The 19,628-nt window shown below is 41.6% G+C and overlaps 1 protein-coding gene across 2 annotated transcripts in view; it reads right to left on the reverse strand.

The window, feature by feature from the left end:
- Nucleotides 1-19,628, reverse strand: part of srpra (SRP receptor subunit alpha) — a 67,593-nt gene that overhangs the window by 38,999 nt on the left and 8,966 nt on the right. For both annotated transcript variants that reach the window (XM_072238415.1, XM_072238414.1), the window contains exons 2-4: nucleotides 5,586-5,669; nucleotides 2,017-2,180; nucleotides 641-783 (exon numbers count right to left, since the gene is read on the reverse strand). In XM_072238415.1, the coding sequence (XP_072094516.1) occupies nucleotides 641-783; nucleotides 2,017-2,180; nucleotides 5,586-5,669 (391 nt within the window). The remainder of the gene's footprint in view (nucleotides 1-640; nucleotides 784-2,016; nucleotides 2,181-5,585; nucleotides 5,670-19,628) is intronic.

Here is a 19,628-nt window from a genome sequence, read left to right on the forward strand (position 1 = left end):
TCTTTTAGGAAGACAAATCTCAAGGCTGTATATTGCATACATACTTTGATAATAAATGAACTATGAATCCTTTGAGGAAATACCAACTGGTGCAGGCATCAGTTGAAAGAGGAAAGTAGAAGCTTGTTTATTGTAGATGATTTGCCTAGAGTAGATGTCATTAGAAGAGGATGAAAGAACACTAGGAGGAGAGTAAAAGAAAATAATCAAAAAGTAATGCTGGAATGGAGAAACAAACTGGAGAAGCAAGTCACTGCAGATGCTGGATACAAGTATCAGAGTTCATGCTTCAGATTGATAAAGTTTCAACAGATCTGGCTAGTTGTGGTGCAAATTAAAAAGGCTGGTTATCTGCAATTGTTGAATTTACTAAGTCTTGAGGCCTGTAATGTGTCAAGTCAAAAGAAGAGTTGTTTTTTTTTGAACTTGCATTAGACTCGAATGGAACCATGTAAGAGCCAAAAAAAAACAAAGAACAGAGAGGGATTGACAGACAGCAAAAAAATCTGGGTTACACTTGAGAATCTTGCTCCTAGTTCCTTGTTACATTACAGTACACAGTTCATCTCCCATCAGTGCATTTGAGGTGTTCTCCATGACAAACATCAGATATCTCCTCTGACGAAGAACCATAACCTACCTTCTTTCTTGTTTTTCTTGCTCTCCTTCCCTTTTTCACCTCGAGTTTCTATCATTGATTTCACAGTTTTCTTTGATTTATCAGATTGTTCAAATGTTTTCATGACAGATGGTGCTTTTCCTCTGGTGCGTTCTTCAGCAGCCCTAAAGGCCATCAGGAAACAAAAAAAAAATTACCCAATCACAAGTAGGCAGAACAGAAATTTAAAATCAGCACTACCATTGAATTTCCAGTTTCAAGAAAATAAATATTCTTGCTCCTACTCTGAACAGGTGATAGAATTCCGAAGGTCCCAGTGATCTGTTGGAATTTGAGTGCTCATTTGTAAGGCAAGAGACAATGAAAAGCAAGGTCCTTCGCAGTTATTTTGTAAATAATACTTTTTTTTGCACTTCTGGTCAGATGCTAATTGCATTTCATTGGCTTTGTATCTGTACTCGGCACAATGACAATAAAGTTGAATCTAATCTAATGACAATATGTGGTCAACACATACAGTACTTTTCAGGATGAAAATAGGACAACAATGAGGACTGGGAATTTGGACTGATTCTCATCCTGCAACTAAAAGTGCAGAGGTAAAACGTAGTAAATCAGCAACCCCGTTAACTTTTAAACTATCCCATCCCACAATAAACTGCACTTTCTGCTAAGCAAATGAAGGCGTTAGTTCCACTGATACTCCCATCCAATGTAACAGTTATGAAAAAAAAAGTCCTGATTCACAACTTCAGGAAGGTTAAAGAAAGTAGGTTATCCTTAAAATCTCTCAAATTTAAAAACTCACTGATGAAGTAAAAAGGTATTGAGAAAATACTGATCTTTGGAGCATTCAAGCTTAAACAGCATTCAGAAGCTCATTTGTTTTACCCTGGCTTTCTCAGTTAAAGAAATAAATAAATGTGCTTAAACATATAATCCTTATTATATATAGATGAGTCCAAGGTTTTAGGAATAATGCCAGAGAGTTTTCAGGAAAAAAAGCTGATTTTTCACCACTGTGAACCCAGGGTATATCTTAAATTAATACTGCAGCGTCTGCCTCATAACCAGTTAAATATCATTCATACCCCCATTAGTTTCTCCTTAATTCAATGTTCCAACTTCCAACCTTTAAGAGATCTTGCTTTCTTCTCTTTTCTCTTCATGTGATTGGCTGCTGGGACTCTACTCTCTCCTGACTCAGAAATGTGAAAACTTAAACTGTGCACCTACATACCCCTGGAATCAATACAGCAAAATGTCCATTTTTCCCAATGTCTCACCATAGCCTCATATGAGTAATGTAACTGTCAGCTGTGATCTTACTGGAAAGTGAGCCTGGCACTATATTGAGAAAAGGAAATGCTGTAAGGTGAAAAATTTGAATAATTTACCTCAGTAGGCCTTTGAAGTCATCCAAGAAATCAAAGGAACCACTAAGGAGGCCCAGCACCCCTCGCTGCTGTAATTGGTTTCTGTATTTATCCCGAAATAGCATGTGGATATCATCAATAAACTTGTCTATATAGGTTAACGTCAGGATTTTTTGGTAGCCCACCTGTAGGATAAAATAAACAAAGAAAATCCCTTTTAGTGAACTTAGTCTTACTCTGACATTTATAATCACGCATCTACAAATTTGTAAACTACTCCAGTCATTCAGCATCAATTAAAATTTTTCCACTGGCAGAAATAGGGAACACCTCAAATACTGCAGCAAGATTAACAGGCATAAAGTCCAACCATCAGCAAAATTCATAGTGTACAATAAGGGTTAACATCACATTTGTGTAAATGTTCTTTACAACAATGAGCACTGCACATTAATAAAGTAAATGAATGAACACAATTATTGCAATTACTTCAAAGCACATCTAAGGAGCTGTATTAGGTATCCTTTACCTTAACATTTTTTAGTTTTCAAAGTGCACAAATGAACGTCACAAGCCATGTATCCTTGGATAAGCAACATCAAATGCAACATTCAATTTTACTTCACACTCATAGAATAACTCATTCTAAAACTCTACTTGCATATGATTCAAGCTGTCTATTGCATTTCTCTGCTATCTTTGTAGTCTTTTACTGCTGTGATGTCTGTTGTACAAGTTTGAATAATGAAGACAGCATAGCCTCTACCCTCTACACCTCTTGAAGGATAGAACAGATTAATAACCATCAGTTTAAGAATCCTTGCTGCCATAAAGAGGAAGCAAGAGTTCTTAAACTAATTCCTCCACTTCTTCACCTGCTCCATATTACAACACAAATCTACAACTCCATAACTTTATATCTGCTGACATTCAATCCCATTCTATTACTCCCCCCCCCCATACAACAATCCCAATTTCATTTTTTCCCCATATTTCACAGCATCCTTCTCTTTGCATTCACTTTCCCATATCAGATTACTCTGAAAAGTGAGGCGATCCTACACTGGCCACTTTCTTAGATACTGTATCAATTTTTATGATTTATCATACCACCTGACTGAACTTCTACAGATCTCTGACAAAAAATGTCTCTGACAAAAAATACAGCACAGACTACATGGTCACAGGAAAATTTAATACAGATATCCATTAAAAATCCAGAGGCTACATTTGAAAAAAACCTGTTCATTCTGCTGTAATTCTAAGTTCAGTGGAGCACCCTTTTTGTTTAATATTCAACACAGAAAGAATCCTCCTTATCCAAAGATGTTTTGCAAGTTAAACATAAAAAGGGATACTGTTTTACGTGCTGAATATGTACTTCATTAGATCCTGACATGATCAGCTACAAATTGAGTTAACACAAAGTGTGCATAAATTGTAATGTGCCCAACATTTATGGATTCAATTGCACCTTGCATTATAAATACAGATGACTGGAATTGCCTAGGTGCCCATTTTTGTGTCCCTTTTAATATCACTCCAATATAGCTAGTTTCTCTCTCCAGTTCAATGAATGCTCTAAATAATGAGATTTTCTCCAAATAAAACACACCTTCAGACAATTTTATAGTAAGCTCCTAGTGAGATTAACCACAAATAGCCGACAGATCCAATTAGTGTTTTGAAAGAAAAAGTATTCAGCCTCACAACTATTTTCACATTTTACTGTCTCATTTTCGAAATTTAAAATATACTGAAGGTTTTTTGAGCTAATCTACACACATACTGCATATCAAATCAAAAGAAAAATTCCAAACCCTGTCAACATTTTACTAAAAATATAAAGCAAAATTGAAGCTGGGAAAGTCTTCATCCCCTTTGTTATTCCTACACTAACTTTCCTCAGTGCAATACTGTATATTACCGTACCAACTCACCCAATTTGTTGATGTAGAAATTTGGAGGATCACCTGTTTTCAATGAATTCATAAGAATAAATACCCCCTCTCTCTGTAAGGTCCAACAGTATGGTAGATTTTCAACAGACCAAACCAAAGCTAAGACAACAGAGCATTCAAAACAAGTTATGAAAAAGATAATAGTGAAGCAGTACAAATCTGGGGAAGGGTACAAGATCATTTCAAAGGCGCAGAACCACCACTGTAACTCCTGTAAGGAGTTTGTACGTTCTCCCCATGACTGCATGGGTTTCCTCCAGGTGCTCTTGTTTCCTGCCACAGTCCAAAGACGTATTAGTTAGTACGTTAATTAGTTATTGAGAATTGTGTCATGATGAGGCTAGGATTAAATTGGGTGATTGCTGGAGGGTGTGGCTCAAAGTCCAGAATGGTCTATTCCACGTTCTATCTCAATAAATAAACAAAATACCTCGGAGCTCAGTGCAGTCCATCGTGGAAAAAGTGGAAAGAAATATGAAACCACAGCCACACTGCCTAGGTCTGGCCCCCCCTCTAAACTTAGTCATAGGAGAAGAATGACACTTGTAAGAGAGTCTACTATGATGCCAAAAGCCACTCTGAGTGAGCCGCAGAAGTCAGTGACTGCAACTGAAGATGAAGTGCATGGCTCCACAATCTCTAATGGCTCACACAAAAAGGGTATTTACGGAAGAGTGGCAAGGAAGAAGCCCTAGCTCTTAAAAAAAAACATATCATGCCTGTAAAGACATTGCAAAGCATTACTTAGAAGATACTGTAAAGATGTAGAAGAAGGTCTTGTGGTTGGATGAGACTAAAGTGGAACTTTTTGGCCTCAACACTAAGTGGAACATGTTGCATAATTCTAGTACCACATGTCAGCCATGTAACATCCTCCCAACTGTAAAGTATGGTGAAAGTAGCATCATGCTATAGGGATGCTTTTCACCAGCAGGATTTGGAAATCTGATCAAGATTGATGGGAAGATGAATGCTGCTAAATACAGAGAGAGATGCTGGATTAAAAACCTGCTAGCTCTGCTAGAAAGCTTAAACTGGGGAGGAAGTTACTCTTTCAGCAGGACAATGACTCCCAGAGCAACCACAGAGTGGCTTCAAATGAAGAAAATTAAAGTCCTTGAGTGGCCCAGTCAGAGTCCTGACCTTACACCAATTGAACATTTCTGGCAAGACCTCAAGATTGCTGTCCACCAGCACACTCCAACTGACCGAGCACAACTTGGGTAACTTAGCAAGGAGGAATGGGCAAATCTGGCTCCATCAGATTGTGCAAAGCTAATAGAGACTTATCCAACAAGACTACTGGCTGTAATAGCTGCGAGAGGTGGTTCAACTAAGTACTGAGCAAAAAGGGGACGAATAATTTTGAACTGCTGACATTTCAGTTTTTGAATTTTTAGTTTTTCATGCTTCACAATTTCCCCTGTATTTTGGGCTCCCCCAGGAAAAAAGGAGCATGAGATTCTCAAATAAAAATTCTCAGTTGATCAAAGTCCCTGGTTGTAATACTCATTTATGCGAACAGAAGGTTGGGGCTGAATACTTTTACAAGGCACTGTATCAGAATGACCTTCTTTGAATCCCATATATAGAATATCATGAATTGTATTTGGTCTGCCAAATACTCACCACAAACAACAATTCAAATTCATTGTCCAGCTTGTATTTAAGAGTGAGGGCTTCATGCGTGAATGAGTTGCTTCCTCCTCTCTCCTGCAAAAGGGAATAATCAAATTTATATTTTTTTCTGACAAACAAGAACAATAATGCTCAGAGAATTGGTCCTGAGTTATTAATTTATTGTAAATTTCTTTTAGCAAAGTGCACACAATAACCACATCAGCATGTGATGACTCATTTTTCAACAGTTTACTGTCAGACAACCATTTTAATCATACTTAAAATGTGGTGCACTCACTTCCTATGAATTTTACCCATTATAAACTGTTATTTTCAAATTTGCAATGCAAATGTCCATCACAAACAAGAGAAATTCTGCAGATACTGCAAATCCGAGCAACACACAAATTGCTGGAGGAACTCAGCAGGCCAGGCAGCATCTATGGAAAAGAGTACAGTTGACGTTTCAGGCTAAAACCCTTTGGCAGAACTGGAGAAAAAAAAGCTAAGGAGTAGATTTGAAAGATGGGGGGGGGGGGAGAAGGGTGAGAGAAACACAACGTGACAATAGTGTCTTTTAAGAGACGCCTGGATAGGTACATGGGGCTTAGAAAAATAGAGGACTATGGGTAAGCCTAGGTAATTTCTAAAGTAAGTGCATGTTCAGCACAGCACAGCATTGTGGGCCAAAGGGCCTGTATTATGCTGTAGGTTTTCTATGTTCTATATGACAGGTGAAACCTGGAGGGGAAAGGATGAAGTAAAGAGCTGGAAATTTGACTGGTGAAAGAGACGGAAGGCTATGGAAGAAAGAAAGGGGGGAGGAGCACCAGAGGGAGGCTGTGGGTGGGCAAGGAGATATGGTGAGAGGGGGGAAAAGGGGATGGGGAGGGCAATATCGTAAGTTTGAGAAATCTATGTTCACGCCATCAGGTTGGAGGCTACCCAAATGGAATACAAGGTGTTGCTCCTCCAATGCAAGTGTGGCCTCATCACGACAGTGGGGGCGGCCATGGATGGACATATCGGAATGGGAAGTGGAATTAAAATGGGTGTTCACTGGGAGATCCCGCTTTTTCTGGCGTACGGAGTGTAGGTGCTCAGCAAAGCGGTCTCCCAAACTACATTGGGTCTCACCGATATACAAGAGGCCACACCAGGAGCACCGAACACAGTATATGACCTCAAAAGACTCACAGGTGAAGTGTTGCCTCACCTGGAAGGACTGCTTAGGGCCCTGATTGGTAGTGAGAGAGGTGGTGTAGGAGCAGGTGTAGCTCTTGTTCCGCCACCTCCAACCGGATCCCACTATCAAACACAGCTCCCCCCCCCAACCACTTTCTGCTTTCCACAGTGATCGCTCCCTTGTCCATCATTCAACCCTCCCCACTGACTTCCCTATTGGCATTTATCCGTGCAAGCGGAACAAGTGCTACACCTGGCCCTACACCTCCTCCCTCACCTCCATTCAGGGCCCCAAACAGTCCTTCCAGGTAAGATGACACTTCCCCTGTGAATCTGTTGAGGTCATCTATTGTATTCGGTGCTCCCGGTGCAGCCTCCTGTATATCGGTGGGACCCGATGCAGTTTGAGAGACCGCTTCACTGAGCACCTACGCTCCGTACGCCAGAAAAAGCGGGACCTCCCAGTGGACACACATTTTAATTTTACTTCCCATTCCGATATGTCCATCCATGGCCTCCTCCACTGCCGTGATGAGGCCACACTTGAGTTGGAGAAACAACACCTTGTATTCCGTTTGGGTACCCTCCAACCTGATGGCATGAACATCGATTTCTCAAACTTCCAGTAATGCCACCCCGCCCCCGCCTCACCATTCCCCATCCCCTTTTCCCCTCTCTTACCTCACCGCCTCCCTCTGGTACTCCTCCCCCCTTTTCTTTCTTCCATGGCCTTCTGCCTCTTTCAACAATTAACTTCCCAGTTCTTTACTTCACCCCTCCCCCTCTAGGTTTCACCTATCACTGTGTTTCTCACTCCTCTCCCCCCACCTCTTTAATCTACTCCTCAGCTTTTTTCTCCAGTCCTGCCAAAGGGTTTCGGCCCGAAACATCCACTGTACCCTTTTCCATAGACGCTGCCTGGCCTGCTGAGATGAAATTCAGTAACAGCCTGGGATATAAATGAACGCAACAGACAGCAAATCTGTCCTTATCCAAATTCAAACCCGGTTCTTTTCATTTGGCTTAATTTTTTTGAATACCAAGTTTGCTGGAACCTGATATAAAACCTTAGCAGAGTTTTTGCTTCTAATTGCTGGTCAGCTTCCTACTAGAAAATGTAGCATGGGTGGTCAACTGAATGGCATCCCTGAAGCTAAGCAGCTCCACTTTGCAAAACAGAAAAGAAGGAAGGAAATTACGGATCAATAACCATTATTTGTTTTAAGACGTGGCACCACAGGATTGAAGGATTGCTAAAACTCCCCTTTAAAAAGGGGGAAGAAGGGATAAACCAGATAATTATGGGTCTGTTACTCTGGCATTGTGCAATTCATGGGCTTTGAGACTCAGGGTAGAATTAATCAAGGTAAATAAAAATACATCTCGAAAAAGTAGTAATGAGGTATTCTCCCTTAGCAGAAGGCTGAATTGTTTCGATTTAAAATAATTTACAGAAGGATGAGGGGAAAGATTGAGAAAGATATCTTCACCTGGAGGGTAGTAGTGAATTTACAATTCACTGCTAAAAGTAGAGGCTGAGCCTCCCATTGTATTAAGTACTTGCATGTATTTAAAAAGCTAGACTTGCAGATTATAAACATTAATACTGCAAGGTAGGATTAGACAGAATAAATTATTTTTCAATCACCAAAACTGAATAAGCCAATGAGCCTACATCTGTAAATGTTCTATGATTCTAGGGTAAGTTATAGAAATTGTTTCTTCAAGATCAAGTAGTTAGATCAAATGTGTGACACCAATACACAAATAAACCCAACTGTGTCCACGTCAGCTGTTCAGGCCAATGTAACCAATTGAATGCAGAGAATTATTTCATCCTTTACTTGCTTGGGCCAAACAATCATTTCAGCCTCACGGGACACATTTTGTGGTACGTTTCAATATGTTCCTTGAAGTGCTAATCTGCCAGCCCCTCTGTTGGGTGGGGCCAATGATTGACTCAACCATGAAGCTCACAACCTTCCATCTCAAATGTTGAAATATTATGTACGGCCTACATCATTGATACCACAGATGATGGACAACTAGAAAATTTTACTTATTGAATAAGAACTATGAAAACTTAAAGACAATAGCCTTGCAGGAAGATTAAATCTTAATACTCTCATCAATTTATCCCATAATCTTGATTTTTGTGCTGTGCCAATAGCATTTCACTCCTGTAATCAAATGACATACCTCATATTAAATATGCTGTGCAAATCTAAGTTGTTATTGCATGAGCTGAATATAGCTCCTACACATCAGAACAACAACATAATTTACCTTCTGTCTCAAAGTTCAAAGTTAATTTATTATCAAAGTACATGTACATTACCATATACTACCCCGAGATTCATTTCCTCTGGGCATTCACAGATGCACAAGGCGGTGTGCTTACTTCCCCCTCTTCCCCCCCTCCCCCCAACTGTCGCAGACTGAATCAAAGGTGGTGATGAAATAGCATATAGGAGGAAGACGGAAAATCTGGCTGAGTGGTGCCACAACAACATCTTACTCAATGTCAGTAAGACCAAGGGGCTAATTATTGATTTCAGGATGAAGAAACCAGAGGTCCATGAGCCAGTTCTCATTGGAGGATCAGAGATGGAGAGGATCAGCAACTTTAAATTCCTTGGTGCTATTATTTCCTAGGCCCAGCATGCAAGTGCAATTACAAAGAAAGCACGGCACCGCCTCTACTTCCTTAGGAGTATGAGAAAATTCGACATCTAGAACTTTTCACAAACTTCTATAGGTGTGTGGTGGAGAGTATATTGACTGACTGCATCACAGCCTGGTATGGAAATACCAATGTCCTTGAACAGAGAATCCTACAAGATGTAGTGGATAAAGCCCTCCCAACCATTGAGCACACTTACACAAAGTGTTGTTGTAGGAAAGTAGTATACATCATCAGGGGCCCCCAGTACTCAGGTCATGAGGCGGGAGGAGAAGATGGCAGCACAACGCAGCGCAGCTCTCCAGTGAAATGATATTGTATCTGTTAAATAGGGGCCGTGGACAATTCTAATTTGATGGAGACAGACGTGAAAGCACAGAGGAATATCTGGAGAAACTTCTGAAATGCCGGTTTGCTGCCGCTGTTACTGCGCGATCGAGAATCTTCTGGAGGGAAGGCCCCAAAATCCCCGGCTTTGCCTGCTGCTGGCGACCGAGGCTGAGGTCGAAGCGTTCGGATAGAGATGGTGCTCGGTACTTGGTGTTGGAGGGCTGATCAGAGCTCGAAGTTTTTGGACGACTCAGAGTCGGACTGTGGTTGGGCATGGCAGGGAGAGTTTTCTTCCTTCTCCCGTCTGCGTGAGATGTGGGACATTTGAGAGACTTTGAACTTTTTTTACTGTGCCATGGCCTGTTCTTCATCAAGTTATGGTATTGTTGCACTGTTGTAACTATATGTTATAATTATGTGGTTTTTGTTAGTTTTTCAGTCTTGGTTTGTCCTGTGTTTCTGTGATATCACACCGGAGGAATATTCTATCATTTCTTAATGCTTGCATTACTACATGACAATAAAAGAGGACTGTGTGTCCTCATAATCTAATGATCTCATCTCACTGCTGCCATCAGGAAGGTACAGGTGCCTCAGGATTCACACCACTAGGTTCAAGAACAGTTATTACCCCTCAACTATTAGGTTCTTGAACCAAAGGGGTTAACTTCACTCAACTTCACTTACTCCATCATTGAAATGCTCCTACAGCCTATGGACTTGCTTTCAAGGACTATCTCATTTTCTCAATGTTTATTGCTTATTTATTCATTATTATTTCTTTCCTTTTTGTATTTGGACAGTTTGTTGTCTTTTGCACAGTGGTTGAACACCCAAGTTGGTGCGATCTTTAATTGATTCTATTATGGTTATTGTTCTATTATGGATTTATTGAGTATGCCTGCAAGAAAGTGAATCTTAGGGTTGTATATGGTGACATGCATGTACTTTCATAACAAATTTACTTTGAGAATCAACGAAACTCCATTCGGTTACAATTGTGGAATACTGTAGTATGTGGATTGGCTACCATGAATGCAACAAAATATATTGATATGAAAGGCTGGTTTGTTCTTCCTTCCCACTGTTATATCAATAGGTCAATGGCAGATGCAATCTCAATGGCTTTTCACACGGCTTTAGACCAAATGGACAACACAAACACCTATGTCAGGATGCCATTCATAGACTATAGCTCAGCATTTAATACCATCATTCCCACAATCCTGATTCAGAAGTTGCAGGACCTGGGCCTCTGTACCTCCCTCTGCAACTGGATCCTCAACTTCCTAACCGGAAGATCACAATCTGTGTGGTTGGTGATAATATCTCCTCCTTGCTGACGATCAACACTGTGCACCTCAGGGTGTGCTTAGCCCACTGCTCCACCGTGACTGTGTGGCTAGGCACAGCTCAAATACCATCTGTAAATTTGCTGATGATACAACCATTGTTGGTAGAATCTCAGATGGAGATGAGAGGGCACACAGGAGCAAGATATGCCAACTAGTGGAGTGGTGTCACAGCAACAACCTGGCACTCAATGTCAGTACGACAAAAGAGCTGATTGTGGACTTCAGGAAGGGTAAGATGAAGGAACACATACCAATCCTCAGAGGGATCAGAAGTGAAGAGAGTGAGCAGTTTCAAGTACCTGGGTGTCAAGATCTCTAAGGATCTAACCTGGTCCCAACAAATTGACACAGTTATAAAGAAGGCAAGACAGTAGCTATACTTCATTAGGAGTTTGTTGGTATGTCAACAAATACATTCAAAAACTTCCATAGATGCACTGTCAAGAGCATTCTGACAGGCTGCATCACTGTCTGCATTGGGGGTGGGGGGGCTACTGCACAGGACCGAAAGAAGCTGTAGAAGGTTGTAAATTTAGTTGGCTCCATCTTGGGTACTAGCCTACAAAGTACCCAAGACATCTTCAAGGAGCGGTGTCTCAGAAAGGCAGCTTCCATTATTAAGGATCTCCAGCACCCAGGGGATGCCCTTTTTTCACCGTTACCATCAGGTAGGGGATACAGAAGCCTGATGCCACACACTCAGCGATTCAGGAACAGCTTCTTCCTCTCTGCCCTCCAATTCCTAAATGGACATTGAACCCTTGGATACTATCTCACTTTTTTAATATATAGTAGTTTTTTGCACAATTTATAATCTATTCAATATACGCATACTTTAATTCATTTAGTTATTTATTAATTATATTATAATTTTTTTTCTTCTGTATTATCTATTTTATTGAACTGCTGCTGCTAAGTTAACAAATTTCATGTCACATACCTGATTCTGATTCTGAAGCTAATAAAATAATAACTGCTACTGAAGGAAATATGCTTCACTGGGGAATGCTTCTGCACCTGTAACATCAATATTCCACTTGCAGAGTGAGGGCCCTTGGAGATAAAAAAATAAAAACATAATCCCCTAAAGACAAAATTTCTGAGGTACTTGAAGAAAAACAAGGCAGCAAAAAATTTGAGCAAAGACTTGTAGCTCTAAGTCAAAAGAATCACAAACCACTAACTGAATTAATAAGACCCTAGTTCACACTATTTGTGCAACTCCTCCTCAAAGTGACTCTGCACTCCAACTGGAAACACATTATTTATCGCTGGATTTAAATCCTGGAATTACTCCCTGCCCAAAAAGCATGGTATTTTCACCAGAAGAACTGCAATGGTTCAAGGTGCCATCTGTGGGTAATAAATGCTGGCAAAATGTTCATGTTCCAAACAATAGAATTGATAAGAATATAAAGGAAAGACACTGACAAGCTGGAGAGACTGCAGAAGAGATTTATGAGGATACTGCATGGACTAGAAGGTCTGAATTATAGAGCGAGATTGGCTATAGTGGATCTTTATTCCCTGGAGTGCAGCAGAATAAGGGGTAATCTCAAAAAAGTGTATAAAATAATGAGTACGGATAAGGTGAACAGTCATAGTGTTTTCCCCAGGGTTGGGGTGTCCAAAACTATATGGATACAAGAGAACAAGGAAGAGATTTAAATGAGACCTGAGTGGTAACTTGTTTAGAGGGTAATGAAAATCTGGAATGAGCTGCCAGAGGACGAGGTCAAGGTGGGCACAACTGGATCAAATAAGGCATTTCCATAGGTCCATGGAGGTGAGAAACTTGGAGGGCTGAATGCAGGCAACTGGGACTAGTGCTCGGCATGGACCAGATGGGCTGAAGGGCCTGTTTCCCTGCTGTATTATTTTATACTGTAGCACAAAAGTTAGTACTGTATTCATATTAAACAATGGAAGAAATTTGTGAGAAAAAGATTTAAAATCGCTGAACAGGAATTAGAGCCCATTATATTTCTGCAACCATTGTTCCATGGAGAAAAATTCAAATCCAACATGGCAGCTGAGACATTCTGGAAAATAACAAATAATAATAATTATAAAACTACTGGATTGATACAAATCCCATCTTATTCACTAATGCCAATAAAGGGAGGGAGGGAGTACCCACATGTATATATTACACACACACACACAAACACATATCCCTTTCAGGGGAACTACTATGAACAAACAGATGGAGTGGCCATGGGATTGCCCTTGTCGCCAGCTATTGCTAATTTCTACATGGAGGACTTTGAGGAAGGCTCTGAGTTCATCACCCTTACGCCCCAAATGCTTCCTCAGATACAGAGAAAACCAACAGCACAACACAGGCCCTTCAGCCCACAAAGCTGTGCCAAGCATGTACTTACTTTAGAAATTACCTAAGGTTACCCATAGCCTTCTATTTTTCTAAGCTCCATGTACCTCTCCAGGAGTCTCTTAAAAGACCCTATCGTATCCATCTCCACCACCGTCACCCCAATCCACGCACTCACCACTCTGTGTTAAAAATTTACCCCTGAAATATCCTCTGTACCTACTTCTAAGCACCTTAAAACTGTGCCCACTCGTGTTAGGCATTTCAGCCCTGGGAAAAAGCCTCAGACTATCCACACAATCAATGCCTCTCTCATCTTATACACCTCTACGAGGTCACCTCTCATCCTCCGTTGCTCCAAGGAGAAAAGGCCAAGTTCACTCAACCTATTCTCATAAGGCACGCTCCCCAATCCAGGCAATATCCTTGTAAATCTCCTCTGCACCCTTTCTATAGTTTCCACATCTTCCCTGTAGTGAGGTGACCAGAACTGAGCACAGTACTTCAAGTGGGGTCTGGCCAGGGTCCTATATAGCTGTAACATTACCTCTCGGCTCTTGAACTCAAACCCACGGTTGATGAAGGCCAATGCACTGTATGCTTTCTTAACCACAGAGTCAATCTGCGCAGCGGCTTTGAGTGTCCTATGGACTCGGACCCCAAGATCCCTCTGATCCTCCACACTGCCAAGAGTCTTACCATTAATATTATATTCTGCCATCATATTTGACCTACCAAAATGAACCACCTCACACTTATCTGGGTTGAACTCCATCTGCCACTTCTCAGTCCAGTTTTGCATCCTTATCAAATCCGTATACACTACGTCTACTGCTCTACCTTCATCAATGTGCTTAGTCACATCCTCAAAAAATTCTATCAGGCTCATGAGGCACAAGACAAAGCCATGCTGACTAATGCTAATCACATTATGCCTCTCCAAATGTTCATAAGTCCTACCTCACAGGATCTTCTCCATCAACTTACCAAACATTGAAATAAGACTCACTTGTCTATAATTTCCTGGGCTACCTCTACGCTCTTTCTTGAACAAGGGAACATCTGCAACCCTCCAATCCTCCAGAACCTCCCCCGTCCCCTTTTATGATGCAAAGATCATTGCCAGAGGCTCAGCAATCTGCTCCGTTACTATGATGACACCTTCATAATGTGGCCTCATGGACTTCAGGCATTCCAGCAGTTCCATGACCATCTGAACAGCATACATCCAAACATTCAATTTACGATGGAGATGGAGAAGAATGGTTGCCTCCTTACACAGACTTGTACCTCAATAATAACAGTCACCATCACATATCCCCACATAGAACAGTTCTTTTTATTTTGATTAACTGTGTTAAAACTACTTCTGACCCAGAAAGTCTCCATGAGGAAATAAGGTGATTACACAAGACATTCCTACAGAATGGCTACAAGGTGAAGGAAATCAATTGGGCCCTTCAAAGGGCTGACGGGAAAAACAGGAAACCTAACAAAGAGGAGGAACCTGTTGCTACCGCCTGTCTTCCCTATACTTCCACAGTTTCTGGAAAGATCACCAAGATCCTGATGAAATACCAGGTTAATACCATCCACAACCCTGCAAGGAAGCTCAAATCACAGCTTATGCGAGTCAAAAATGACCTGGGCTTCAGGTTGGCTGGTGTTTACAGGATTCCCTGTGAATGTAGAGCAGCATATATTGGCATGGTGGAAATCCGCATCAAGGAGCACAGAGGGTGTGTTCATTTTGGTTACTGGGAGAAATTGGCGGTAGAAGAACATTGCATATGCAATGGCAATAGGATCGACATTGACAGCACAAAACTACCGTGCCATGCCAATGGCTTTTGGAACCACCTGGTGAAGGAAGTCATTCAAATAAGACTAGAGAATAAGAATTTTAACAAAGACGAAAATCTTGCTCTAAGTAAGAACTGGAATATAACTTTAAACAAGGTGAGACAGTGGAAACCCTGATTGCTTGAAGACTGACTAGTCAGGAAGGACAGACGACGGGGGTACATATACCACTGAACTAGACATGCCGAGGCATCATCCCTGATGAAAATGGTGGAGTTTGTCATCGAAACATTGGTTAAAATCGATACCTGTACCTGGTTGGAAGCCTGAGAAGAGTTTACTCACAGAGACACATTTCTTTGTAAACTATGAAACTGCCTCCTAAAAAATTTAGTAAAGCAAGAAAGAACACACAATATGGTTATTCCATAGTATATTGATATTTACAAATTGATGCAAGGTTTGACTATACAAGAAAGCCAATCATCAATAAGTCTGGAGTTTGAGGCCTTGTGTTCGATGAATGGCAGGTCCTGGGGTCAATGTAGAGGATCAAGGCACAAGGGTTGAATTGGATGTCAGTAACTCAATGCTGTTGGCCAGAGCTGAGTCTACGAATCTCTGTGATTCAACTGAGGAAGTTGAAACCCAATATCTGAGCCCGAGTCTGAGACCACTGGAGGTTGGAGAAGACAGCCTAGCCTGTCTTGGGATTAGAGGACTGTACACGGGCATGGGTAGGAGAGAGGAATGCGGCTTGTTTTACTGCTGTTGTTCCACAAAACACAAAACATTGTGGGCATACTATGTTGGCCCCAGAATGTGTGGCAACACTTGCAGGCTGCCCCCAACACATCCCTAGGATGTGTTGGTTGTTAACACAAACAACGTATTTCACTGTATGTTTCAATGTACGTGATAAATAAACTTAACTCTTGACATATCAAAAGTAATTCATTGGTTTTATTGTACCCTGCCATCCAACAGAAAAGTCATATATAGAAACCTTCTTATCCATGACCTTTTCTCTTCTAATTCTCAAGACTATTCTAGGCCTGACAAGAGCTAAAGCAATATAATTGATTGCATAAGTATTCGCCTCTTCAAGTCAGTATTTAGTAGATGCACCTTTGGCAGCAATTACAGCCTTGAGACTGTGTGGATAGGTCTCTTTCAGCTTTGCACATGTGGACACTGCAAGTTTTCCTCATTCCTCTTTATAAAACTGCTCATTTTGTAGAGATCTGTTTCACTTTGACACAAAAGAGTCTTTTTCTGTTGTTCAGTGTCAAAAAGAAGCCAAATTAAATCAACTGTAATTCAATGTTGTAAAACAATAAAACATGAAAACTTCCAAGGGGAGGCTGAATACTTCTTATAGGCACTGTAGCTAGCTAGCCAGCAGTATCCACACTGGACTTCGAGATGAGTGGCCCTGGTTCAATCCGGCCAGCTCCTTGCACTGCATACTTTCCACGGTTTCCGTGCTGGTTTGTGCGTCTAGTTAGCAACTCGGCCTCGTAAAAACAGACAAATGCTAAAGAAATGGCAAGATTGCCACTTGATGCGCCACGTGGCACGGAAACAAACAACAAAACAACATACAGGTGTCCCCCGCTTTTCGAACATTCGCTTTATGAAACCTCACTGTTACGAAAGACCTACATTAGTACCCTGTTTTCGCTTTCAGAAGGTGTTTTCACTGGTACGAAAAAAATCAGCACGCGCCCCGAGCAGCCGCTCTCCCCCGGATTTGGAACGGCATTGCTTAAACACGTTGCATTGAGCAGCCGTTAGCAAGATGAGTTCTGAGGTATTGGAAAAGCCTGAAAGAGCCCGTAAGGGTGTTACACTTTAGCATAAAACTAGACATAATTAAGCGTTTTGATCGTGGTGAACAAAGTAAGGACAACGTGAGTTTGGCTTGTGGAAGCTGACAAAGATGATATTGAAGAGGTTTTGGCATCCCATGACCAAGAACTGATAGATGAAGAGCTGATGCAATTGGAAGAGGAAAAGATAACAATCGAAACAGAATGCAGTAGCGAACAGACCGAAAGTGAAGTTGTCCAGGAACTGAACGTGAAGCAACTGCATGAGATTTTCGCTGCAATGATAAAGTACGACTTTAATTTTGAAAGGGTACGTAGGTTTAGGGAATATTTGCAGGATGGTTTGAGTGCTTACAAAGAACTGTATGATAGAAAAATGCGCGAGGCTCAGCAGTCAAGCAAGCCTTCCACATCAGCCACAGCAGACGACGAACCTCGACCTTCGACATCGAGGCAGGCAGTCATAGGAGAAGATGAGCCGCCTGCTCTAATGGAAACAGACGACAATGAGATGACACCCCAATGTCCCACTACCCCAACACCCAGGCCCCGGACAGATACCGATTCATGGAGAATGCAGCGGTAGCTGGGAAGCACCCAGCACATCTTTAAGAAAAAAGCCGAAATAAGCAAGCTAATTAATTAGGTGCTGCCCGACATGTAAATGTCGGCCCAGATCAGAGGCGATGCAATCAGAAATCGGCACTGACCTGGGCTGACAATTACGTGTCAGGTGGCACCTAATTAATTAGCATGTTCATTTCGGCTTTTTTCTTAAAGATGTGCTGTGTGCCTTCCGGTTACCGCAGCATGCTTTGCGGCAATGTACTGGTCGGCGGCCTGGAGGGTGGGGGCCACAGCACCACCCAAACCTGCGACGATTCAGTCTGACACACCATCATCAGTGTGCTCTGCGCTGTCTTCCCAATTCCAGTAAGTGATACTACACTGTACATACATTATTTCTACTTTATAAAGGCTGTGTATTTTTACGTGTTATTTGGGATGATTTGGCAGCTTCATAGCTTAAAGGTTACTGGAGAGAGTGTTTTCGCCAAGAGCGCTTGTGTGAGGTTTTCTGCCGAGAGCGCTTGCATGAGATTTTCGCTTCGGAGAACAGTGCCGGCAATGATTGTGGAAAAGTATTTCTACTTTATATAGGCTGTGTATTTATCATATCATTCCTGCTTTTACTATATGTTACTGTTATTTTAGGTTTTATGTGTTATTTGGCATGATTTTATAGGTTATTTTTGGGTTTGCAAACGCTCACAAAATTTTCCCATATAAATAAATGGTAATTGCTTCTTCGCTTTATGACATTTCGGCTTACGAACCGTTTCATAGGAACGCTCTACCTTCGGATGGTGGGGGAAACCTGTATATGTAACTCGGGTGCCTAGGACTTTTGGACAGTACTGTATTTGTCAGTGTGGAGCAGAGAGGGAGTTTGTAAATCTAGTGGAAGCAAAGGATGTTGGGAATAGCAAGGGTGGAGCCCCACAGGAAGGGTGTGGGACAGGTGGCAGAGAAGTGCTGGGGTGGGGGGCAGACACCCCCAGCCCAGAGACACCAGACAAGGTAATTTGATAGCAAACAATTGGTTTATTGATCATTACAGAATGTCTCTCTGGTGCTTCCTGCTACCTCTCTTTTCCCTTCCACTTTTCCCAACCATGAGCCCCTTCTCCCTGCCTCCTTCCCATTCTCTGTTCACAATAGAGACCCATATCATAATCAGGTTTATCATCACTCACTTGGGTCGTGAAATTTGTTTTCTTTTTTGTGGCAGTCTAGTGCAATACATAAAATTCCTGCAGTATAGCGCAAAAGTCTAAGGCACCCGAGCTAGAAATATATGCTTAAGACTTTTGCACTGTACTGTATGTACATATGAATGAATGTTTGGGAGAACAATTGGCTGCTGCAGGCATCATTTGCTGCCTGGAAGTTGGTTCACAGCTGCAGTTCCAATCTGTGAACTGCTCAGATTATGTATAGTTCAGAGGTTTATCCAGAGTACCGATAGTTGCTGGTAGCAGGTTACTCACAGATGGTACCCTACAGAGAAAGACTGTGCCTTCATCCAAAAACATACAAAATATTATCACTATGTCAAGATCTCTAAATATGCTAAACCTAAATGGGGATTTCATGAACACAAATATTTACCAAGTTAATATGGAAAAATCACAATCATTTTGCCTCCCAGGTGCCAGGGTCTGGGATGTTTTCGATCGCGTCCATGATATCTTGGAAGTGGGAAGGAGAACAGCTGGAGGTCGTGGTACATATTGCTAGCAATGACATAGGCAGGAAAAGGGAGGAGGTCCTGAAAGCAGACCACAGAGAGTTAGGAAGGAAGTTGAGAAGCAGGACCACAAAGGTAGTAATCTCAGGATTACTGCCTGTGCCATGTGACAGTGAGAATAGGAATAGAGTGAGGTGGAGGATAAATGCGTGGCTGAGGGATTGAAGCAGGGGGCAGAGTTTCATATTTCTGGATCATTGAGACCTCTTTTGGGGCAGGAG

This window comes from Mobula birostris, chromosome 20 (genome assembly GCF_030028105.1).
Source record: "Mobula birostris isolate sMobBir1 chromosome 20, sMobBir1.hap1, whole genome shotgun sequence".
In the NCBI taxonomy this organism is placed as follows: Eukaryota; Metazoa; Chordata; class Chondrichthyes; order Myliobatiformes; family Myliobatidae; genus Mobula; species Mobula birostris.